Source organism: Polistes canadensis, unplaced genomic scaffold (assembly GCF_001313835.1).
Source record: "Polistes canadensis isolate GaletaPanama2010 unplaced genomic scaffold, ASM131383v1 scaffold_55, whole genome shotgun sequence".
Classification (NCBI taxonomy): Eukaryota; Metazoa; Arthropoda; class Insecta; order Hymenoptera; family Vespidae; genus Polistes; species Polistes canadensis.
Genome location: NW_014569602.1, coordinates 392,787 through 412,025, shown reverse-complemented (window position 1 = coordinate 412,025; position 19,239 = coordinate 392,787). Strand labels below are relative to the sequence as shown.

General features: G+C 38.1%; 1 protein-coding gene across 2 annotated transcripts in view; it reads right to left on the bottom strand.

Annotated features, from left to right (window-relative positions):
- Positions 1-3,950: 3,950 nt before the first annotated feature.
- The window catches only part of LOC106785751, a 43,204-nt gene continuing 27,915 nt past the window's right edge, over positions 3,951-19,239 (bottom strand). For both annotated transcript variants that reach the window (XM_014746467.1, XM_014746468.1), the window contains 5 exons: positions 9,822-9,964; positions 9,348-9,650; positions 5,609-6,157; positions 4,853-5,233; positions 3,951-4,442 (listed from right to left, as the gene is read on the bottom strand). In XM_014746467.1, coding sequence (XP_014601953.1) covers positions 4,266-4,442; positions 4,853-5,233; positions 5,609-6,157; positions 9,348-9,650; positions 9,822-9,964 — 1,553 coding nt within the window. In that variant the 3' untranslated portion in view covers positions 3,951-4,265. The remainder of the gene's footprint in view (positions 4,443-4,852; positions 5,234-5,608; positions 6,158-9,347; positions 9,651-9,821; positions 9,965-19,239) is intronic.

The following is a 19,239-nucleotide window of genomic DNA, read 5'->3' as shown; positions in this document are numbered from 1 at the left end:
TCTCCTCTTCGTATTCGAGGGTATTTAACTTACCGATTGGTTTATCTTCTTATTCGTTTCTTTTCGTAATATGTAATACGAGCAACGTATCATCGTACGTGAAATTTGCTTGGTCCTGGTTGACCGAGGGATGGCTTGGCCATTGGTGTTAAATTAACGGGATTAATTAGTTCCAACTTATGGATTAGATGGTCTACCTTCTTTCTTTCTCTCTTTCTCTCTCTCTCTCTCTCTCTTTTCACGGGCGATCCTCCTATCACACGGCTCATTACTTTCAATCGTTGCTCTCCTCATCCGATCCTTTTCTCGGTGCTCGTAATTTTTACTACGGTCGCTGCTAGTAACTCCAAGAGGGTGGGATTAAAGAATGAAAGAACGTGGGAAGGGAGAGAAAGAAGGTAGGGCTGCAGAGCGAGTTCGTTTATACGACCTCATCTACCACCCTTGAGAAAAAAAGATGAAGGGAGAGGTAAGAAAAAGAGAGAGAAGAGATATATATATATATAGATAGAAGGAGACAGAGAGGAATAAACGTTTCGCATCCCTCAAGGATTATGAGGCCAATCCTGCGGCTAATTTGCGAACTCTCGATTTCTCGTACTCCTTCGTGATTCAGTCTCTTAACTCTCCCTTGACTCCCTCCTTTTCATCTTCCTTGTTTTCTTTGCTTTCTCGGCGACCCTCCGTGATAACGTTCTTCCACCTTAACCTATCTTTTATTTTGCTAGAACTTTTCGCTAAGGACTACAATACATTATACAATATTTTATAAGTACCTACGCGCGATAACCCGAAAAAATGAATTGTTTTACGATGCTATAGTTTCTTTTCTTAATTTTTTTCTTAAATAAAAATGTAATTATGTTTATTTTATATGAAGATTTGAGATTATTATTTGTATATCTGCTTTTATATAATTTGCAAATCGTTCCCTTTTCTTTCTTTCTCTCTCTCTCTCTCTAGTATAATATGTTCTTCGTATTCGTTTGACACGTAACTTCAAAAGGCATATTCCTCGTAAAGTAACAATCCGAAAGGGTAGTTTCGACGTAATCGACTCGTCCTTGTTCGTAACAGCTATGTATATAGGTTGCGAAAGAGTTTTTTGGTCGTCTTATCGGTCGTATCCAACAATCTAACCATCCTGGACAACATTATCTATGGCGAAACGTCCGGCAAGCGCTTTGAAACAGAATAGTTAGGCATATCCTAGCCGGCTGATAGGAGAGAACGCCGCGAGCTCTTCCTCTTCTTCTCTTTCCTCACATTTTCTCTATCTCTCTCTCTCTCTTCCTCTTTCTCCTTCTGTCTCTCACGCTCCATTATTATTCAGGAACTTTGCTGACAGCTCTCCGGATAGGAAGATAAGAACGTCCTATGAATGCCGAAGCGCACACAATGCTCCCTTACGAACGAAACGTACTCTCTCTCTCTCCTTGTTTCTCTCCATCTCTATCTCTTTCTATCTCTTCCCGTTCGCATATTGTATCAACCGAATATTTCTCCAGAGTTTGAACTCGAGAAATACGCCGATAAGAATTGACTCCTCCAATTTTCTCTCTCTCTCTCTTTCTCGTTCTTCTTTTTCGTCTTCGTCCTCCTGCTCCTCTTCCTTCTTCTTCTTCTTCATCATCATCATCATCATCTTTTTATTCTCGCTAATTAATTCGTCTCCCATTAGACCGGGTCTCGTAAGAAACGACTTTACGAGTAAAATGGCGAACCGTTTATAAGCCGCTCGCGACCGGGCCGATTTATCATCGGCGCGAACGCGCTGCTCGAGAAATACTCGTAACGGCTGACAAATTAAGATCAGATAGAGGGATGATCCCCGAGGTTGCTGACTTTTAGATTTTTGCCTGAGAAACCCAACCAACCCCTTCCCCTTTTTCTTCCTCTTCGACGTTGCTCTCAATTTTACTTATCCGTCCGACCCATTCCTCCTCGATCCTTCGTCTTCTTCTTCTTCTTCTTCTACTTTTTCTTTTTGATTTCCTTATTTTGATGGGATTAAGATTTCTCTCCGTCTGTCGTTTCTTTCGATTGCCTGTCAGGCTTGAGTTTAAGTGTGAAAATCCTAAATTTTCATTACGAAATAATTCATATATAAATCGTCATGTATGATATCAAGAATTGTTCACTTTTACCAGAAACAAATTAAATTCCATGAGGATTTATCATATTTGGATTTTTATTGAACACCATTAGACGAATTTATCGATGAACAATTATATAGTTAAAGTCGAAATACGGTGAAAATAAATGAAAAGGTAGGATCACAAAATCGCTTTAAACCTTATCATGAAATCAAAAGGAAAAAATTTGTCCGCTCCTCTCGATAATATTCTTCCTTTCTAGGAAAAACGGAGACTCGATAACGATAACAAGGGGGATAACCGTGAAATGTATTATATATATTGTATAATACCTACGTAGTCGAGGGATAAGAAGAGGTGGGTCGTGTCAAAGTCGAGATTCGATGTTTTGTGAACGAAATAAACCTCGGTTTCAGATGGATCCTTGTAAGACGTTTTAATTGGACAAATCCGCCTATGTTCATTAAATCTGGGACGCTCTCAACGGGCATTCAAAAGGACCTATCCTCTCTAAGTATACATCGTTGACGATGATATCCTTTTCGTCATCTTTATACGTTACTACTTGTTCGAACAAAGTAGAAAGTTGGAATATATTCGTCTACTATTGACAGATAAGAACGAAATTTATCTTCGAACTTATCCTTTACCCTAGATCTTTCTTTTTTTTCTTTACAAAATTGTTATTTGAGTAATAAAGAAACATCAATAATTTTATAAAGTCGCTAAATACAATATTCTAATAAAACATTGATTTTAAATGATTCATCGAAGCTTCGATCACTTGTAAATCATTTGTATAATATGTCCGAATCGTTCAATTGTTCATTACTCTTTTACAAATAACGTTTTATCCTTTACTTCATTTAAATATTTATTAATACATTACTTACCGGTCAATTTGTACTCGAATTTTTAATTAATAGTAGCGGGTTTGTACATTGAAAATTTGATCATTTCTTCTGCATGTTACCGAAATCAACGAAAAATCTATTAATCAGCTACTTGATATAATATTTCTATGAATACGAAATGAATAATTAAGAGTGACATAATATCATAAAAGCACGTAGGAAGTAGTCTCTTACTATTCTGAAATTCTCTAACAGTGTCTAGGTATGTGTAGTAAGTTGAAGATAGAAACATTCTCTGATTCCCATTTGTAGAGAAGTATTCATTGATCGTCGTGACGCTTGAGTTAGGGTTGTTTCGATGGCAGCCTCGTAGTCTTATCTTAGGGACGAGATTTCGGTCGATGGTTGTCCTTTGTGCGAGAACAAACTTGAAGACATTATCGACACGTACCTATTCGTGGAAAGATATATCCCATATGTAATGTGTGCATATGTCTATCTTCGTTTGGGTTCAAAGTTAGCCATCCATATCAACATACGAGATGAATTTAAACAATTTTTCGACTTTGAGAATTCGTAAGGCCTATATCGACCGTCCTTCACCATCATTTCTTATCTCTCTATCTTATTTGTTTAACGAAAAGAGGATTTGATATACTTTCTCAGGCGACAAAAAGACAATCAGTAAGACCCACGCCTTCCAAACCAAAAGTCTACTGTCAGTCCCCAGGGACTGACGTAGCACTCAACGTGTTAAATCATAAATATTGTTGAAAAAGAAAAGACACGGATATGTTTATCATTTAAATTTAGATTTAACTAAATTTGATTTGTTCAATTAATTTATATTGATTAAGAAGAACTTATTCGAATGTTATTGTAAATTATCTTTACAATGATATACTTACTCTATATAATTGTTGAATCTCCAACTCGATGAAAACTCTTTAATAGAATATATGATGGAAATATCACTGAAAGAAGACGATCAATCGTGACATACAGATTTATTCGATATCGTTCTCGTATTTACATTGATCAAATTCCATGATAATTATATTAATAATTACGCAATATAATTACAATAAAGATGGCCGACAGCGGGTCAATGCGTTCAAAGTAATAGTGCATTCGAGCATTCGGCTTTTTTTTTTTTTTTTTATATAACAATATGTTTCACATTCGTTCGCGTTTTTACACAATCCCTTTTTCCTTCTCCACCTTTCCTTTATTCTTCTTCTTCTTCTTCTTCTTCTTCTTCCGCAGTAACGTTGAATCAAGTGTCTCTAATTTAATGCGATCAAGGTTAAAGGAACTAATCTGCGTGATATGAATGCTGTTGAGGTGCTTCGCCTTCGAAAAGGGCCATCTTCAATCGCTTGCATTTGGCCCTACGATTCTTGAACCAAAACTGCACGTTCTTTGATTCCAATCGTGGAAATTTCTGGCGATAGGGCATCCGATTTAATTCCTCCGTGTACTTGAGAATGAGCTGCGAATCGATCACGATGAATACTTTTAATATCATACTGATATTTTTACGATTTCGAAATTAATCGAGTGTTTATTGAATTATTTTGTATTATTTTAAAAATTAGAAAAGAGATTAATGCATACTTCGGTTAAAATTAAGTATCACAAGTTTATGTCTCGAATTCGATCGATAGGTTGACAGGTTAAGGATACTTAAAGTGCTCGAGCAAATTCAAATATGCGATCTAATTAATGAAAGATTGCTTCGATGGTTCAGTTTGCTCGAGTTGTTCGAAATAAACGAATTGTTTCAGAGATATTGCCAGTTATTAAAAAACAATTCAATCAACGAAGCGTTTAGATTTGTATTATTCTTGAATATGAAAAATGCAGTGGATGTGATAAAGTATTGAAAAGATCGAAACGTACCGCATGGCTCGGATGAGTATTGTGAGTGAACCAAGTTTCAAGCCTAGGTACTTCCGTTACAGGATCGATAAACGTTCGGTTTCTTTTTCTCCTTTCGTCGATCATATTCGTCGGACATCCGGCTGGTCCACGTGGTGGTAAATAATGGGACATGTACATAATACCATGTCCAAACATTGGACTTGGTACCAATGAAAATCCAGGTGGGAGAGGACCAGTTGGCCTAGCTTCTTCGTCCTCGGAACCAGAAGATACTCTGGTGTCCTCTTGCTTGACTAAAGATGGCGTCGAAGGTGGCGGTTGTTGATCCTCTGGTCGTGTAGTCAAGGATAATGGACCGACCGGTGGACTGCTAGGTGGGCAGGGCGACGGTGACGTCGACTGAAGCAAATGGATGAGACGAGAGAGTCTGAGAAGCCGGCTTTTAATAGAGGTTGTTAGAAATGATCGTAAATTCATCGTTCCAGAACGAACCGACCAGACCTGACCCGGGCTAATTCATTATAGAAGCTAAGGATTGTTAACTACAAACTCAAAGAAACGAAAAAGATTCTTTAGCGAAGGCGAGCTTTGTAATAATTCAGGATAATCATCGCGAAGTAATATATATATATATCGAAATTATTATTCTAATATTAGGCTCGTTGAAAAAGAAAGTTATAATTAAATGATTATATTGTGCACACTTATTATAATATTATATATTTAATGAACACACATAAAATGTGTGAAAGAGTTGAGTAAAATATTGTGTACCTGATGCCTGGAGTCCTCTTCCTCGTCAGAACAATCTTCGCTAACGATGCTAGCGCCTCTTGGACTCAGTCCTGGTGGACTGTAACCGTTGACACCTCTGGTCTCTGCTCTCTTTTGAGCAGCTCTTGCGTTCTTAAACCAATAAACCACGTTGTTCACGTCTAATGGTTTCCTACCCCGTCGCGACTCCAAGGAATTTAACTCCGTCACGTAATGTTGTATTTGTTGTCGAGTTGGATGTTGATTCTCACCGAACCAACGTTGAAGTCGTGGCAACTCGAGTTCTGGATCGAAGCTAGTCCTCATACGCGTTTTATGAGAGTATTGTAAAAGTGCTGGATGCGGTGGTCCAATCGCCCCGGTCCCAGCACCGATCGGTCCGCTACCATCTGGCTGAGGACTTTGAGTATGATGATGATGATGATTCGAGGATGGTACGATCGGATTAAGACCAAGACCCAATTGTTGTTGCTGTAGCCAAGATTCAAAATTTCTCTTGGTCTCCTCGGAGAGATCGTTGCTGCCTCTGCAGAGCGACAACAGTGTCATCTACGGCAAAATGGGAATCCTCTTGAAATTACCTGCTATTCCTGCTTTACTTGGATTAAACGAGTGTAAGATTAGACTTCCAAGTATGTACATTATTCGTCATATTTAAATAATTTATATCTTAGGGAAATACTATTTTGAATTTTATTCGATTTCATTCATTTGACGAATAACAAAATTGACAATTATTATTGAAGACACGAGAAAATCGTTAATTACAAGGATGCAATTATAATCAGAGGATTTGTTTAACCAGGGGAGGATTGATTATAGCAAGGACATATGAGTGATCGAAAGGGAGTTGAATCGCGTAAGATCCTGGCACGCGCGTGTCTTCTTTTAATCGTGTTGACACAAGTGGGCGTTGCACAGCGCCGATAGCTGTCCCTGAGGATGGCGCTCACCGTCATCGGGCATTAAGTAGTCAGATTATGGAAAAGTTCGAAGTCGTAGGAAGTAGTACGGAGAGTGTGCCTTATCTGTGGGATGATTTATAAGAACAAACATGCTCCGCGAAATGAGGATCAAGCAGCTCGACGAAGTCTTAATAAACCGAGGTAATCCATTCTGTATTTCTGAAGCATCGCCACGACTCGTCATTTTATAAATCGCAACGATCTAATTGATCTTAAATCGCAATTTTTTATGACCCATCTTTCATGTTTTTTTTTTCTTTTCAGAAACAAACAAAATCATAGATTGTAACATAACGTAAATAAGTATTGTTTAAAAGCGTTCGTGTTAAACGTGATTTACAATGTTTCTTTCGACATGATTCAGCGATACTTCTTCGCTAACACTTAAAGTCGGATTGATATATCAATCAAGTAGCTAAGAATTGTACACGGCCTTGCTCCGTTCGGTGTGAACTATTCGCCTAAGTACAACGTCTCCAAGTTTACATTTGCGATATGAATATTGCGTAACCCACGAGGGTCATAATTTCAAGTGACTTTTTCATAGTGAAATTGTTGAATATTTTTTTTCTATTTCGAGTAAATATACGATATCAATTGGATACTTAAAAATATTCCTGGAATTATGTATTGTTTGTAATAAAAGATTTCAACAATGACAACTATGTAGAAAAGAACGTTCAAAATATTTCTATAAAATTATACCATTTAATAATAATATTAACGATAGCAATGATAAAGTGACTCCGTGTCAGATCTATTACAATTATCTAAGTAAACATACTAAGGAATAATAAATATTTGAAATTAATTTTCTCAAGAACGAACATATGGATATAAATTTATATTACCGGTAGATACATCATGAAAACGTGCGTTTGTTCGAGCAGTCAGAAAAAAAGAAACGAGAAGATGGGAGAATAATTAACCTTGTAATTAAAGTAGACGTTTAACGAAGTATCTTTAATCCGTTATTACAAACTGACAGCAACATTGAATCTTCATCCGTGAGTTTTATAACGGCGTACTTAATCATTCAGTGAGGTTAAAGCGGTGTAAGTAAGTGCAAAGGCGTCATTGGCCAGACAGTCGACGTAGACTTCTCTCAAGAAGATTTGAGAAATCGTTCGGTAAACAGACATCGTCGTCGTCGTTGTCGTCGTCGTCGTCGTCGTTGTTCAAAAACGTAGAGAGTGGCTTATCTGAGACTATACAAGTAGCTGCGCTTCTCTTCGAGCCTGATTTACACGTATTTATTATTCTCGAAGGATGACGCAGTAGGTGATGTCTGTCAGCTGATCTCCTCGAGGTACGGGCCAGTAGTAAATCAATCGCTTTTAAATCCGCGAACAAACACACGTATGAAGAACGAATTCGTAATTTTGTCAACAATAAGCATCTTTCGAGGGCTAATGCGATTTACTTTACACGACGGTTCCGAAGGCTTAAGAAAGTGGGTGGAAAATTTGCTCGAAGATGATACGTCTGTTTTTAATTTTGGTAAAAAATAATCTTATATGCACGGGTAATAAAGATGTTTAATAGAATTCTTTAGGATCAGTGAAATTACGAATAAAGACGATGTTAGACTATACCGAAACTCGTCTCCAAATTTTTGATTGAAAATCAATAAATCTAGACAATACTAAATATAATTTTTCTTCACGTCGGAAGAATATTAATTGGATCAATTTTTCAACATATTCTACTAGAGTAAAGATCAAAATGTCATGTTGAAATTGTAGATAGAATCGAACGTCTTTTAGTCAATGAATCTTCGAGTAGGAATCATTGTCAGATTAAAGCAAATCTATGAGAGACGAAGGTTCTCCATCACGGTTGTTCGCCATTAGCCGACGGGCCGAAATACGAGCGGGTAACGTCTGCCAGAGAAAATTGGTAATCATAGACCACCGCGAGCGGCATTAAAGTTCGGGGATGGGCGAGTAGCAGGATCTTCAAAGAGAGTGCACTTAGATAATACCAGTTCGTCAAGTAAGCGAAAGAGAGAGAGAGAGGGGTGGTTGAAGGGTGGCTACCCTGTGCCGATATCGAAGGGGCTTTTGATGAAGGCTGCGAATTTGGTTGAGTAAAGGGTAATCCTATCACATGCTATAAGATCTTCTACTGTCGGTAAAGCACGATCGCGAAACGTTCTCCTTTTCCAGTTGACGTATCATGGATCATCGTTTTCGTTGTTGGAAAAAAGACGGAAAGCTTGAAGGAAAGATAAAATAAAATAAGAACTCGAAAAGACAATTTTCTTTGGCATCGATCTAGCTTCGTCTACTTCTTGCAAGAATTACAACGCTTTTTCTTTCGAGAGATAACTCTTGCAAAGATCCATGTATATTCAATAGCTTGCCAAAGTACTCGTGATCGTTTTTCTTTCGAAAGAAAAAAGGATAGAAGAAAGGTAAAGAAAAGAAAAGAGGGTCAGGGCCTTTTATAGAGTTGAATTTTCGATTGGCGACACGAAACCGAGAGAACATTTATTTAAGGCGAGGATCAGCCGGGTGCGAGACACCAACGGCGAAGATTACCAGCGTCGTTCTACCAAGGAGGAACAAGAGTACCAAAGAGGAGGACTTCTTAATGAGATTAAAGAGCTACCAAGGCAAACACTCTTCGGGCTAGATTTACATTTTATACATTTTTAAGTGCTCCTTGTGGTGGCTCTTTACAAGTCGACCTTGACAATCGTTTTGTCTTTCTCTCTCTCTCTCTCTCTCCCTCATTTCCTAAAGAATTTATTCAACGAAAGAGATTTTTACCTCGTCCAAAGGACATCCTGCGGAAACGAGAAGAGCGTGGCTATGAAGTAAGAGCAGCCTAAGCAATTTATTTCTAACTTCGGCTGCGGGACTAGGCGGTGGTGGTCTCGATCTGTAAACCTGAATCTTCAAGGTTGCTACCGAGGTAAGTTCAGCAAGGATATCGCCAACTGTTAAAAGTGGACCTTCCGCTACTTTTTCCATCGGTAGAGGTTTCCAGTTTCTTATCACTATGCTACCTCTTGCGCTAGGTATTAAATCGCTCGAATAACCCAGCCGGACCAATGCCTCTCCCACTAAATCCTGAAACAATAAATATAAAAGTGAATCGTATCGAAGGGATGAACAAATGCCTCAAAATAAAATATTTTCATTTCTTTTAGATGAATTTCATTATTATTGAACTCTAATAGGAATTTAAGTAATTTTTTTTAAGTCAATATTTTAAATATTAATTGAACGTTATGAAATTACCTGAAAAGGCATTGCGACTGGAATGATTACATAAGAATCGGTCTCGATTTGAGGTCTTCGCCAATTTTCTCGGGCATTGCTCGCATGACTCTCGACAATGTTATGAATTGTCTCGACGACGCAATGAACTGGCAGATTTTTAGCTGGAACAAAGAACATTGAGAATTCGATTAGAGGCGGAAGAAAAAAAGAAAATTAAGACAACGATAGATTTTCTAAAAGAGCCGAAGAAGGAAAAGCCGCCTTGGTAATTCGTCTTGGTTACCCTGACACCGAGGCATTTCCAACAGTACAATGGGTATCGACTTCGATGTTGGAGAATCATGATATTTGAGATGATTCGCGGAGTTGAAGATCGCCAAGAGCTGTCTAACTCCGATGTTAAGCATATGCAGATCTACTCGTCTAACCCGAGACAATGGAAGCTGGGCGATGGCACAATAGCTACGATCCTTGTGAACCCTGACTTAAGTCCCGGAGTCTCTATCCTACTTCAGATCATAATCCCAGATTTCTCCGAAACCGAGAAAATGGAGATAGAGAAAGAGAGAAAGAGAGAAATAGAGAGAGACAGAGACAGAGATCTAGAGAAAGAAAGGATGAAAAGGAATAAGAGATAGAAAACAGTGCTTTACCAGGTCCAATTCGCATAATACCGAATCTCTTAAAGTATGCTTTCAATGTTCGTGGATTTTGATTATCTTAAACGCTCCTTAAATGCTGATTTCATTTCCTCGTTACTCCTTTAGTCGTTCTTTTCTTACAATTAATGAAGAAGAAGCAGCAAGCATCTTTTTCTATCTATCTCTTTACGTGTATATCAACCTGTTTTCGAGTAACTTATTTACAATCGATATTAAACGACTAAGGTCAATAAATAAAGAGCCGAGGGAGCTCGAGACAGGTAGATTGATGGCCAATGGCTCCTCGATGCAAGGTGCTAAGTCTTCAGCGAAGATAACCGAGAAAGGATTTACTACCTGGCGCCACTATATTAGATATTAATGCCTCTAAACTTCCATCTAATATGGTCGGACATCATAGAGAAGGTTTCCTCTCTCTCTCTCTCTCTTTCCCTCTCATCTACACCCTACATTGCATAAGACAGGTCGTACCTAGAGGGATGCTGTAGGCTGACCGGTGGCCACCTTAATCCAGGGACGTACAGTTTTCATTAAGGTGCCTGGTCCTTGCGTCGTCTTTGTACCGGGATCAGCTGGTTTAAGGTGGGCTTTTACGCCACAGGGTTTAGTCGCGGTAGACCGTATTACGCGGTCTGTTTATTAGCAACGTTTCGTGTCTTACGATTCACCGTGCCACGTGACTTGTCCTGTTAAAGAACGATCTTACTACCTTTATTCTCATAATGGTTGCCTATTTAAGCAAAGATGAGATGTATTTAACCGATGCTACTTCGTTCCTATGATACAATCTATCTAATAACGAGCAGTCAAATCTTGCTTGCTCTAATCGTTCTTCTCTTATATTATAATATTTAATTTTTTCTTCCCAACTCGCTCAGATAAGTTTATTATCTGTTAGTTAACGATCAGCTGTTTGATAATCTTAATTAATGGTACAATTTATAAATGAAGGAATAAGGTCGAGTTGTCTAAAAAGTTGTTGCCTTAAAAGACGAATGATCGTGAAAAGGAAAGTCCAAAAGAAGGGGAAGACGGGAAGAAAGTGGCAGCAAACTCATCCCGAAATCTTTAATCTCTGCAACGGCAAAGACATTTCTCATTTCTGGTGCAGGTCCTATCTAACTTCCGGTTATCTCCCCGTTCGGCTCGCTAACGGAGAGGAAGGAACTGGCACGTCGGAAGAAGCGTCAAGCAACCTTCTCGTCTTTGACAGTTCATGTTGGATGATAAGATTCATCGGGAGGACCCTCCAAGAAAGAAAGATGAAGAAAAAGAAGGAGAAAAGATCAAGACCAGACCGAGTTTCACATACCGATGTTTTTTATTTATTTTTTATTTTTCTCGGCCAATCATTAAGATCGAATTTCTGCTTAGTTTTTTCGACTTTGAAATTTATTCTTCTTACTTGATCCACTTATTTTTCGTAAATTTGAGATATCACTCGTGCAATCATATTTATTCTTCTTTAATTATATATATATCCTTAAATAATTATTATTTCACTTTTTCAATGTTTATCATTAATATTCACATTAACAAAATATCAACATTTGCAACATTTAATTTTCTTTCTCTCTCTCTTTTTCCCTTTTTTCATCGATTAGCCTCGAAACTTTAATTGGAACGAGATAACGAAAAGAACGGGAAAGGAAGATTTGAAAATACAGAAAATCCCTGTAGAATATCCCTATAGAATATGGGCATGTGTTTCAAGCGACGAGCATAACGCAAAATTATCCGTGAACGGGCCACGATCGGTAGGAGAGGTGAACGAAGAAGGATGTGAGAAGAGAAAGCATGGGGAGAAATCATGAAGGGGGGGGGAGAGAGGGAGGAAGGAATAGCAGGAGGAGGGGTGGGATAGGGGGAAGGGGGTTAGGTAAGCGCGCGCATAATTTTGTAATGGAATTAATTAAGGCGATTAAAATTTAATTAAATCTCCACGCACACACGGCGCACTATATATTTGCGATTTATTAAATATTCAATTAAAACCGCGAAACGGTCGCATTATTTTCAAACACGCACTTCCGGTTAAGAGCCAGAAAGAGAGAAAGAGGGAGAATTAGAACGAGAAAGAGAGTAACAGCAAAACTAATCGATTCTCCATCGAGACCTTTCGTTTTTCATTTCTTTTTTTTTCCTTCCCCTTTGTCTTTTATCCGATAAACGTAAAATGGAAGAACGTTGGTGCCGATTCGTCGACAGAACGAGTGGCGCTCTCTTTAAATGCTGCGTTTCTCTCTTACTCTCCCTACGATGTTTTTTCTATTTCTTTTTGACTCTTTTGCTGATAAATTAACGACTCCCTGGTCGCATTCAGCACTCTCGGTGCTTTACGGATGTGAGATAAAAAAGTTGGAACATATTTTTCGACAACCCCGCGGCCGAGTTTGCGGTGGGCCATCCCCAACGATAATGGCTTCTTCTTTTAAATGGGAACGAGTGAACAGTGGAGAGAGAGGGAAAGAGAGAGAGAAAGATATAGAGAGAAAACGAAGTGAAAGATACTCTCTGGGAATATTTTTCTTTCCGCGTCTTCGTTCTTCAGTTTCCGCATAAGGCAGATTATTTCTTTTGTCGGTTAGATTAGCTCGTAGTCTTTCTAAATCACAAATAAGAAAGAAGGAGGAAACTCGATTGAGAATAATGTTGAACTAAGCGCGATTATCTATTGGACGGATACTAGCAAGTGTTATTTATAGAATTAATATGGCGGTATACTTATGTGCTTTGAACTAGCTTATCTCTTAAACGGGCGATACTCTTAGGGATTAATCCCACTTTCGTGGCTGGCTAAATAAACGGAGATTATTTAAAAGATCGATTTTGAAATGACGAGAGACGTAAAAAGAGTGATAGAAGAAAGATTGCGAAATGTTCGAATACGTGGATCAAATGTATATATCGATTCTTTTATTTTATTTTATATATTTTTTCTTCTTTTTTCTCATTATTTATTATATTTAAATATCTTTTTCTCTATAATCGCATAAATATTTTGATAAGCCATTTATATGAAATGTAATCGATTACGTATCAACTTATCATTGTTTTTCTACATTATTTTCTCGCGCTTAAATAATTGAAATTTATAATTTTAATGAGTGTTTGTATCTAATTCAATCGATTGGATCATTCGAAGGAACTCTAGTTTCTATTTTGATTGAATGTAGTTCCCAATTAGAGAAAAGTGTCATGCAGATGGGTTAAAGAGAGAAAAAGTGAGATTAAGAGAAAAAAATAGAGATAGAAAGAGTCGCAGTACGCGTGGGACCTCGATCCTAAGGTTTCTTCTTCGTCTTCGTGACTAGGTAATCTAAGACGATACTGCCTATAATCTCTCGAAATCGAATCAGCCGGTTGGTATAACGAAGCCTCGGTCAAAGACAAAACGTTAGCCATACTTTTCGCTTGCTTTTCATCTAATGAAGTTTCTATTTTAAGTTTAACTTCATCTATCTCGAACACTCTGTCATCGTCATAGTCACCGTTAAACTTATAGTATTGTAATTTTAAACAAGTATTTTTGGTATTATATCTACACTTTATTAACAATAATTCTAATCCTTTTGTTCGTAAATACACATGAACGTGTATATATATATACACTCATTGATGAAAAAATAAAGAGATTAATTAAAGCATCAAGTACGAAGAGCGTAGAAGAGAAAGAAGGGTGTATAAAGAAGAAGGAAAGTGTGGGTGGTTTCGGTATCTCGAGCTGATCCGGCGGATGTCGGCCTTTACAGATAAGGACCCAACTCTTTCGACGCGTTTATCTGCCTCATGTTCTCTCTTTCTTTCTTTCTTTCTTTCTTTCTTTCTTTCTTTTTCAATGATTTCCCCTTTTTATCGTTGACTACATTAAAACGTGGTTGTGGTGTTTCTATTTGCTTCCTAACGCGCGCTAGAATTCTCCATTTCTCTTTTTTTTATTTTCTAAGTCCTAAAATTTGTCTGCTCTTTGATAAGTAAAAATGACTTCGAGGATGGATAGAAGATAACGGAGATGATAATGATACAAATTCATGCACAAATGTAAATATTGTCTGACCTTGTTTCTATATCAACACACATTCTCGTATTGTTTTCTCGATCAATAAGCAATTTTTTTCTTCGTAAAATGTTCTGCAAACACGAACGTTATTAGTTTTGTTAAACTTCTTTCGATAAATTCCACTATCAGACGTTTGTTGGATTCGGTGGCAGTTTCATCGAATATGCTACTTAACTTGGAATTAGTTGGCGATAAAAATTAACTGGAACATATGTTTGTCAGAAGAATTATATAGATCATTATTATCTATCCATAGGCCCATTTCTAAGATTGGACTCATAAATAGTGATACAATTTTTCCATTTACAGACAAAATAACGTAGATTTATTACGTAAACTGAGAATTATCTAATATTGCGTAGAAATAAAAAAAAAATGTAGATAAAAAACGTAAAATGTTCTGTTTGAATTGAGTCATATGTCCCGAATGAAAGTTCGATTAACGAAGTGAGATAATCTCCGGCGGATTATTAGGTGTCCATTGAATCGTTATCGCCGAAGCCAATAAAATCGCATCTAACGATATGCAATAGCGCAAAAAATAATGATAACTATATCTGATTTTATTTTTTATCAATCGTACCTGCCCAGAAAAATACATCTTATCCGTTCGCGAATGATACAACCGATTCTATGTTTTCTGATACTTAATCGAAAACGTAGGGAAATAACGGATCATTAAAGTATTCATTTAAATTTGACTTCGGAATTTTATGACATACAAATAATACAATTTGAATTTAGGATTATCGTTCTATTTTCTGATAAAATGAAAAATAGACAAATGTTTAACACGTTGTAGGATATCTACACTTTTATCATCCTAGCTACTGTAGGCTACATTGAAATCGTATTGACATATGTCACAACGAAATATATTATTTTGATCGCATTGTTATAAGCGTGATTGTTAATCGAAATAATAATAGACCCCTACGGCCGAGATGAGTATTTTCAACGGATGAAGTGGTTGGACTTGATTGAAGAGCTCAGGTTAAAGTTTGTCGTGTTAGTTGATATCGAACTAACACAATTCAGGATTGATTTAGGATGACTCGAGGTTTGCTCGCCGTCCGCGTCGTGTTTCGTTCGCGTGCGTCCAATGGTCAGCCATTCGTTCCGTTAAGCTCGCGTGCGATTTAAGCTCCGCCCGGGTAGAGGAGCTAAGCTCGAGCGCGGACGAAAGCACTAGATAAGACGTACCTAATGAGATAACATTACAGTCGGTGTAACTTATAAGATAACCGGCCACGCGACGAAACCTTCTAAATCCGAGTATTAGCCCATTCTTAGCGACATAATCACGCATCGCGGAGAACTAACTTATCTTCCCACTTTCTAACCTTTTATTTTCCTTCTTCTTATTTTTTCATCATTAAACTTTGTTCGGATGAATACTTTTGTACGTCGTTTGCATTTTTTTGCGTGATCGTCTGTTACATATCTTCCTTTTTTTGTTTTTTTTTTTATTCAATTGAATTAACAACACCATTTAATATCTTCCTTTTATGCAATTATAAACTTTTCATCGGATAAGAAAGAAAATATGGGTCAACAACAAATTGATCTCTCTTTTTTAAACGTCAAGATTTGATACTATATCTTTGAACTGTATAATATATTATCTGTGATTGAAAACTTACATATCCTATTAGCATAGAAAAAAAAGATAAGAAAAGATTATTGTTCCTATCCATTGAATGTCTTAAAAGCTAAATACGTGGAGATCCTTGGAGATGTATGTTCGGTTCTACGATTTGCCTGATTTCTGAGATCGCTGACGATCGTGCTCTCATAAGAACGCGCGCGTTCGAGTACGTAGGAGAGTAGCAAGGGTGAAAACTTGCTCTAAGACGCTTAGAGAATAAGCTCTTATACAAGGCAGAGAATAAGAGACAAAGAGAGAGATATATATGTATATCATATATATCTATATATATATAGTGGAAAAGCAAGGAGAACGACGTACCTTTATCTTTCTCACTCTCTCGTTATTTTATCGAATACATGAACGCGTCAATACATATATATATATTTAAAGACGCACACATTCAGGACAGCTGTTCGATGAAGATATAGATCGTGGAGCGTTCGCGCGTCCCATACGCATCGAAGATTAAAATTACTTTGGTAAACTGCGTTCTTGAAGGTATATAAGGAGGAAAAGGGGTGCGTCTTAAAGATAGAGAAGAAGAGGGGAGGGAGACGTGGGTATAGGGAAGGTAGGAAGAAGAGAGGGGCAACGAACGTCTCGTAAATTTCTTGGCTAAGGAGCTTAATTTGGATTTTCGGTAACGAGTTATTGCGAGCGCGAACTCGTTGTCGGGGGATGATTTAGAGTTGGCAAGAGACGAGAAGGAAGAACGGTGGCGGAGAGGTGGGGAGGTGGGAGGTTGATAGGAAGAGGACAGGTAGGTACCAAGTCCATTAGTTCTTCGTCCCCGATTTCTTCGTCGTCGAAGAGATGCCAAGGATTATTCGTCGAACGAGATGCGTTCTTATGTTTCTCAAATCTTGCGTATATTGAAAAAGAAAGACGAGATCCTTTTTTTTCCTCGAAGATATCGAAGAAGCTTCGAACGGACGGCATTGGACGACGTCTTTCTAGATCGGCGGACGCGAAGCAGGATCGTGGCCTGACAACCTGATTTAGGAAAGGCGAAATCCTCCGAAGGAAGAAGAAAGAGAGAGAGAGAGAGAGAGGCTGATCCTTCCGGCGACTGGAGAGTCCTGCAGAATGACGTAGTAATCTCAAGGGAGAGCCTTAGCCTTAGCTTAAGCCATAAGGGTTTGCATACAGCCGTGTGTATGCGCGAGCATCCTTAAAACACGGATATACGTGCGCAATACGAACGCTTCTAATCCGTGAGGGCTTCCAACGCAAAACCTGAACCACCCCATCCTCCAGACGTAACCCCAGCCCCAACCCCGAGTTCAAACTCCAGCCTCAACCCCGACCGCTCTCCCTATCGTCCATCCGTCCAAGGAATACGTCGGATTTAGCTATTCCACTTGCTCGGACGGATCTCAAATATTTAGGGAGATCGAAGGCCGACTTGCGTACGGAACTTTGAGTTCAAAGGAGGAGAAGGTCAGTTCAAGGATTATCCTTCAATCTGGAGAGAATTTTATACGATCTTATGGGATATCTTTGAAATAAAGATTTTCTCAGATCTTTATCGATTATGGCCAAAAGTTACGTTGAAAGCTTATAGAAATATCAAATAAATGATACTATTTATAAATGATTGTCTTAGATCGATAATAATTTAACTCTATTGTGGCATTTTGGACGAGAAAGGAGAATTACCGAGGAGAAGTGACCGAAGTAAGTAAAGATGAAGGAAGCCACGAACGCGTAGATAGCGTGATGGAAGGGTAAAAGGGGAGGGTTAAAGGGCTCCTTAGCGGAGATCTTAAGCAAATCCAGCGTGAAATCGCATCAGAGCATCCCCTTGCCAAAACCACCACTTACTCCTACCATTCTTGGATCGCTCTATCCTTTTCCTCTCTTGTCTTGTCTTGTCCTGTCTTGTCTTGTCTTGTCTTTCTATGTTTCTCTATCTTTCACTTTCTATCATCTCGGAAAACTTCTCCTTTCTACGTCTTATTTGCTCCTGCCTGCCAACCAACTTACCTGAAAGTACAAAATCGCTTCGCGATTATGCGATTTAAGAATTGGTTTTAAGTTGTTTTCGATGTATCGAATTTGGGGTGATAAGTTTTCTAAGATATTATATTTATGAAATAATTTCAAACGCAGACACGACGTTTTGCAATAGAAATTGAAAACAAAATTGATTGCTATTAATTCTAATTCTGGCTATTGCTCGAAACTTTGAACGCGATGTTTCGCATATAAGTATTGAGACAGAGATATATTTCCTTTTTACCTATATACTTTACACCTGGTGCGACCGGAGTCAGTGGTTGCCAGGGACTCTAGTTTTATTCTATTACACATACATATGTATATACTATACGGCTATTCGCGAGCTCCCATTCGATCATATGTCTATGTAAAAGAAGATCGATCAATAACTCATATGAAAATAATTCTTCGTAATACGCTTGACGTTCATCTCATCGCTATAATATTTCTCTTATTAAATTTGAATTTATTTTTCAACTCGGAACACGATTTCGATCCACTTTTAAAGAGACGATGGAAAAGTTCGTGCATGTTAGGAAAGTTAAAAGGATATTTCAAATGCGTTTGAGTACACACCTCCCTCTCTCTTTCTCTCCCTTACTTTCTTTAATATAGAAAAGAGAAGTGGAAAAAGTATTCGAAGCATGGAATGATTCGTTGTAACTCGCGATTTCCATGAGGTGAAATGGCAAAGAAGATAGGGTAAAAGATTCGTAAGCTTATCTCGATTTTTGGTCGTCACGGTTGCTTAAGAGGGAAGACGAGAGAGAGAGAGAGAGAGAGAGCTTTTGACGACCTGACAGACGTAAGCCGACAATTACTCAATGCTCGTTTCTCCGTATCTCTCTCGGACTTTCTTCTTTCCTTTCTTATTCACCTATCTCTTTTCTATCTCCCTTCGTTCGTTTTAGACTTTCTCGCTTCTGTTATAATCAAAACGCGTGAGAAAGAAAAAGAGAGAGACAGAGAGAAAAGGAGAAATATCGAAGGAGGAGGTGGTGGTGGTGGTACTTGGAAAAATAGAAAGAAAGAGAGAAAAGAGAAGAGACATTAAGCGAGTGG